General features: G+C 36.8%; 1 protein-coding gene across 1 annotated transcript; it reads right to left on the reverse strand.

Moving 5' to 3' along the window:
* Positions 1-495: 495 nt before the first annotated feature.
* Positions 496-6,659, reverse strand: LOC107848678 (chaperone protein DnaJ). Its single transcript, XM_016693453.2, has 3 exons — positions 6,233-6,659; positions 998-1,147; positions 496-861 (listed from the first exon to the last, which is right to left on the reverse strand). Exons 1-3 carry the CDS (start codon positions 6,437-6,439, stop codon positions 766-768), a joined length of 453 nt encoding a protein of 150 aa, XP_016548939.1. The 5' UTR covers positions 6,440-6,659; the 3' UTR covers positions 496-765.
* Positions 6,660-7,025: the final 366 nt, after the last annotated feature.

A 7,025-nucleotide genomic window follows, 5' to 3' on the forward strand; every position in this document is an offset into this window, starting at 1 on the left:
CGTTGAATATATCGAAAGCTAATTATGTATCCCAATAGATCCAAAATTGAAATTTTCAAAGAAATGTTTATAATTAATCTCCAAACTGTCGCAATTTAGGTTGTTTGCGAAAATCAGCCCAAGCTGCTTCCCATTAAGCTTCAGTTCTGGCCAACTCAACTAGCCAAGACATTCTGAATAGTTAATCTTGGAAGAAGAATAAGAGACTAGTTTTTGTTTCAACATGAAAATTCTTCCAGAAAAGACGACGTAGTATGATATTTTTTGTCTCTTAGGGGCCAATTGACTAAGTGTAAAAAAAAGGGAAATAATTTGGAAGTACCATGAAGAAAGAGGTCTCGAATAATTCTCCCTAAACATATTGGTACAGTAAAAACTCTACATAAACTCTTTTTTTTGCTGGTAGAAGGTAACTAAATTAAGACAGAAATTCCACAAATTCAACATTACCTTAAATCTACTTAGAAATCATTAACTTCTAATGCAAGACGCATATGTTGCTGAACTTCGCGAAAAATAATGCTATACAATCTCCTGTATCACTTTCAGAAAGCTTCTATCAGGCCCAAAAAAGAACCAAAGAGCAATGTGCTTTACACAAATGGTATCTTGAAACTAATGAAACAATTGTACAACTGAAAAAGAAATAGTATTATTTTCAACAACGAATACAAGTATCACGATGCATTCAGCAGCATTCTGAACGTCGATCCAGTCCAAGGATCAAGAACTTGATTAAAGATTCAAGAAATCAGTTGAGAGGTGTTACTCCTCGGCAACAGGAGGCTTGGGAATAGGAGGCTCACCCAGCCACTTTGCACGGTGACCTGTTCCTTTACAGTCTGTGCAGCATACTGAACCCTAGAATAGCAGAGAATTAACCCACTCATTGCATCTAGTCTAATACAGATATACATTACAACTCAATCTATCGGAACGCAAGCAATCTTAAAGAGGAAATGGGCTATACCTATAGGCTACGGCTAAGGGTAGTTACCTTTCCAGCGCATATGACACAGCTTGTGTTTCGAGAGGGCACTTGACAGAGCATATTGTCGCCTAGTATAAAGAAACCAGTACCGCCGCACCACTTGCAATCCACATTGCCATTTGAGTCACAAGTAGAGCATATAATTGGCCTAGGTTGCTGCATACATCAGGGAAGTGAAAAAAAGAAATAGACAGCAACATTAATATGAAGGAAAGTCTTGTTACAACTTACAAATACAAGAAGCTTTAACATTGTACTCAGATATGTACGAGATGGAAGAGAACGATTCGAGTTCGTAGCTGATTAAAAACCAGAGAACTCCCACCGAAGAACTTGGTTAAGCATATGGATCGCATGCCTTTTGAAAAGGTATTAGTCTTCACACACTTTAGAAAACACAAAAAATATTCCTTTCAGTGTGGATGATTGGATACTCTAGGTAGAAATTATATTTTTGTAGGATTTTCTAATTTCTGTACACATCTTGCATTCAGGGGTTTTCCATTTATCAATAAACTATTCACCTGCATGTATTTCGTGTGAATCTTACCCATAGATTTAAAAATCCTTGTGAATTGACTTGGGTTACATAGGTATGATTCTGGCTGCATGAGTAGGACTCTTTTACTTTTTTAGGTGTTGCTCTACAAAAGTAGTTGGTAACATGCCAATTTGAGACTTAAAAAGCCCCAGAATTAGCTAAAACTTATCATATACAAAAAGATATCATATACCCTTCTAGGATAGCATTTTGAAAATACCACAAAATTAACTTGATAGATGCTGTTATCCCCACTGTAAACAGTTCATAAGTAGGTCAGCATTTTAAACATTTATGTTTGACCACAAGGCACTCTCTCAACCCATAAACATGCGGTTTTCGCCAGAAACTTTTCCTAGACTACATAACCTCCAAAGATGCATAAATGATAAAACTACCTAGCTTGACAAACCTAAGGTAAAATCACATATATTTGTAATGAGCACAGGTGGGCCCATGCAGGGTTTGTACACAGGTACGACAAGCTGAGAGAGGAAGTTAGTTAACAACATAGGGAGCGAGAGGAGAAACCTAAATAATATAATTTTCTACATGGTCCATAGGTAAGAAATGAAGTATGATATCATGCCTTTGAATTATGCCTTATGCCTTTTGGGTTCCCACAAGGTAGCAAATGTTATACATAGGAAAACATGATTCCCTCATGCAAACAACAGAAACAACAACAACAACAAACCCAGTGTATTCCCACCTAGTGGGGTCTGGGGGGGTAAGATGTACGCAGTCCATACCTCTACCTCTGATGAAGTAGAAAGGCTGTTTCCGATAGACCCCCGGCTCAAGGCACGAGATACCACACAAACACATAGTAAAGCACAGAAGCAGATTACATAACATAAATACGGCACCCATAAGTAATATAAAACAGAGGAAAGCAGAGGAAAGCACACAGATTCGTAATAAAACATGGAACACGGAACACGGAATCATAACAGGAATAAAACCCCCACCAAGTAATTCCCTACACTAGCGACCCAAACTGGCCCTAATCCTCTGCCGTAATTCGCGTCCTCCAGACCTTCCTATCTAGGGTCATGTCCTCGGTGAGCTGTAACTGTTCCATGTCCCGCCTAATCACCTCACCCCAGTACTTCTTCGGCCTACCCCTACCCCGCCTAAAACCATCCAACGCTAGCCTCTCACACCTACGGACCGGGGCATCCATGCCCCTCCTCTTCACGTGTCCGAACCATCTCAATCGTGCTTCCCGCATCTTGCACTCCACTGAAGTCACTCCAACCTTCTCCCGGATAGTCTTATTCCGAACTCTATCCCCTCTAGTCAGTCCACACATCCAGCGCAACATCCGCATTTCTGCCACCCTCATGCAAAGTGTAAGTTATAATTTTCTGTGCTCTTTCAGAGTAGGAAATTGTGCTCTTATTAGGAATGAAGGGAAAATCCTCGGTAACTCCTTCCCTGCTCCCAACTCCTAAGTCATATCAGTTCCAAGGATTTAGGTCTTCAGGTTTTCTTCCGTTAAATGGTAGTGTCTTCAGGCTTAATTCCACAACATGGTATCTCATTTTAACTTATCTTTCTTTCCCTCTATTTGTTTGGTGTATGTAGTCTTTTTTAAGCTCCTCCTCCCTCAGAAATGGAGTTCTGTGAGTGGATTGTTGATCCATAGATCCTGTTTCAAATTACACTTTGGGTCCTGGGATATTTGAGGTTACTTGATCCAAAGATCCTTTTCACGACTTACAAGAGCTAAATCGTCTTTGACAAGCAACAGTTAAGTTTTTTAGGAGGCCATCTAACCTTCTCAAACATGCTATATCCCCGTAGCTTCAAATAGGACAGATAGCCTACGCCTAGTTAACTACGAGAAGACACATGCATATTAATAAATCATAAGTTCCTCACCAATGAAAAACAAAATAATATCAAAAGTTTCTCCTTCAGGATTTGAAAGGTGAAGAATTTTATCCGCTATAAGCTAACACTAAGAATGTGCTGTCATATGCAAAAATATAGTTAAAAAAAAAAAACAGGCTGATCTTGAAGAGCAAAAGGTTTATCAGGGTATCTACTTCACATACATGTCGATTTATACCAAAAGGCTAAAGATGTATATGCTTATATTACAAATACAGTATGGATTGAGCTTTCCCTCTCTTGTATCTTTTATAATGAGCCTGGTTTTCTAGTCCCACTCCATGACTCCTCTTCCCAATTTATTAAGGAGAAAATAGCTTTCTACCAGCAGGCTAAACTAATGAATCTGAGTCCCCAGTTAACGCCCCATGTCTTCTAATTGTGCCAAACTGTTCTGCAGCCCTCTAAATCTCCCAATCCTTATAAACTCTTCTAGATCTAATATCCCACAAATATTCATTCCAACACTCCTTAATGGTAGAAATAGCATCTCAGGGAATTTGTAAAGATCTGGAAATTGATCTTTTAATGGTGTATATGCCATCCATGCATCACGCCAAAGTAAAGTTTTCTTCTATTCCCACCTTTAACTTATTTCATGATAAAGAAATCATCCCAATGTGCTTCCAAACCCCAAATGCATGAGGTCCAAGCACTACCTTGGTGCACCATGTATTCTCTTGCTGTGAGTCTCCTCCTTTATTAACAATATAGATACTGGAAGAGGATATCCCTTTCTTCTTATGCAAGTGACATCATGCTATTCTTAGGGGTCATTTGGTAGAGTGTATAAGAATAATGCAAGATATGCCGTATTAGTAATGCTTGTATTAGCAATGCTTGCATTAATAATGCTTGTATTTTTCTTATGCAGTGTTTGGTTCGATGTATCAAAAATAACATGAATTACATAATTTCTAAAAAAGATTTTTTTTTTTTTTATATAGTACCCTCAATATATATGTTGAAAAGGATGCGGAAAATTTTTTGAGGGATAATAGTGTCTTAAAGAATGTTAAAGCATGCATTAGATCCATTGCATTACTAATCCAATGAATTTTGAGGCATTAGTAATACACACCTCAATACACAATAGAATGTATAACTAATGCAAGCATTAGTTATACAAAGGGTAAAAAGATATACCAAACAAGGTACTACTAATACACATTAAACTAATGCATGCATTAACTTTTTAATACACTCTACCAAACGACCCCTTAGTGTTCCTTTCAAAGAAAGGCTACACACCTTTGGAAAAACACGTTTTTCAAAAGAGGAATCTGAACGAGGTTGCATGCTTCTTTTCTGGACGAAGTCACACTCCTCTCCTTATGACAAGTATTTGAAGGAGGATTTTACTTCTGAGGTTGTCCCAGAAAGTGTATCACCACACTTCTTTCATGTGAAATTCGATATCTTCGCTTCCATTCATTTGATTAATCATTTTAAGACGAGATATTATACCAAGACAGGTAATTAACAAACGAGACATCTAGTAAGCCGGTCCAGGAAGAATATTAAGGATTCAGGGCCATGGGAAGCTCACATAGGCGGAACGCAGAACGGAATGGATATCGAGGACTCACAAGGCCAACTTCAAGTAGTTAGGGGTTTGAGGGAAATAGTTGATTGATCAATTTTTTCTACAACATAGTGTCCATCAGTGGTGGAGCCACATGTAGACACCCCTTTGTCAAAAAAATACACACTGTAGCTAGGAAAAAATATTTTTCTTAAGTATATTATTACATAACGACACTCCTTCTGTTCATGAATTTATTTCTTTATATTTTAAAATCCCTTTATGAAAATTTTGACTCCACCACTGGTGTCCATACCAGCTAACGCACAGCTAGTGCACACCTCTGCTTATCCACGAGATACCTACTACCTCCAACCAGCACAAGTATTGAGCAACTCCATCCACCAAGTCGTAGACCTGAGAAAAAATCACCTACTCCCTCTGTCCCATTTTATGTGTAGCCATTTCCTTTTTGGTCCGTCTTAAAAAGAATGTCACCTACAATTCCACTTTTACCCTTATTCATCCCACTTACAAGATCCCACTTAATTAAACATAGTAGTAGTACATTTTTTAATAAAGAACAATTTGGTAAACTTCACCAACTCTTTCCTTATTTCTTAAATTTCGTGTCCGATCAAAGTATGCCACATAAAATGGGATGGTGGGAGTAACTTTTTTTGCTTCTACGGGAATTCAAATGATAATTGTGCTCCAAACTATAGCTGTTTATGAAATTTCCTCAATTAAAATCCAATTTTACTGACACATCTTTGGATGCATAGTTGATTAATTGAGTAATTGATTGACAACACGAACAAGTGAACAAAACCCATAACACAAAACACATATTAATTAATGGCATAGCCTCAGATTACATCTATGAGATCCAACACATATTAATTAATGGCATAATACATAATCATGCACTTTAACTTAGCCTCAGATTACATCAATGAGATCCAACTTTGGATGTGCACAACTAATCACTTAAACTTATATAAAGTTGACTAAGGAGACACATGTGTCATATGTGGCGTCCTATGTGGCCAACTCTTGTCCTTCATGGCATTTGTATTATGCCACACATAGGACACATGCATCTACTTATTCAATTTTTTACCAGCTTAAGTGTCTACCTGTGTAGACCCATTATGCCTTAATTATTTATTTTCTTCAAGCATCTGGGAAAAGCTTAAAAAAATGATGGAAATGAAGATTTTACTACTACCAAAAATGGAATAAATAAAAAAATAAAAATGAAAAGGGAAGGTACCTTGGAAATCAACCAGGCCTTCTCGATGCGTTGAACAAAATTGGATGAGCTATTTTCAACTGTTGATGCTCTTACAACACAAATTCTCGGTATTCTTTTCTTTAATCTACGGTTACCATGGATTATCAATAATGGATTAACAACAATATTTGATTTAGCAGTAATTATGGGTCTATAAGAACATGTACAACTACCGCTACTACTCATCTTTTGCCCTTTTTTTCTATTTTGATTTTTTCAATAGAAAACAAGAAACAACAAGAGGTATGTATGTATGACTTTGCTTTGCTTTCGTGTGGCGTAAACGGTTTTCCATGATATTATTATACTAATTTGTTCTGACCCGCTTATGAACCGACCTCCAGAAGATTTTGTCAAAATGGTACACTGCATTTTAATTTGGAAAAAAAAAAAAGAGTAAATTTCCTAAATAATCAGCCAATTTTGGAAATCTGCCTAATAATATCACTTTTATTTTTTAGGACCACAATATCACCCACTACTCTTATTTTTTATCAAAATATACTCGACACAATACCAACATTCTTCTCTCTCCTAATAGAATGTCATGTCACATTTTTTTTCTTTAACAATACATAAAAGAGTGTTTATGTCTTTATAAGCATCAACTTCTTTTACATATTCAACCAAAATATTTACCTAATTCTTGAATAAACAACTTCTTTTACATATTCAATCAAAGCATTTACCTAATTTTTGAAGATTTCGAAGCTGCAACGGTGAATAAGTGTACATGTTGTTATACTTTCAGTAGCCCAATACATTATTTTCT

This window comes from Capsicum annuum, chromosome 1 (assembly GCF_002878395.1).
Source record: "Capsicum annuum cultivar UCD-10X-F1 chromosome 1, UCD10Xv1.1, whole genome shotgun sequence".
Taxonomy (NCBI): Eukaryota; Viridiplantae; Streptophyta; class Magnoliopsida; order Solanales; family Solanaceae; genus Capsicum; species Capsicum annuum.

Coding starts and splice junctions, on each gene's coding strand:
- LOC107848678 (XM_016693453.2), bottom strand. CDS start 6,439: ATGAGTAGTAGCGGTAGTTGTACATGTTCTTATAGACCCATAATTACT. Junction 1,148..6,232: donor AGGCCTGGTTGATTTCCAAG/GTACCTTCCCTT, acceptor TGATGTATGCAG/CAACCTAGGCCAATTATATG. Junction 862..997: donor GTGTCATATGCGCTGGAAAG/GTAACTACCCTT, acceptor CTGCTATTCTAG/GGTTCAGTATGCTGCACAGA.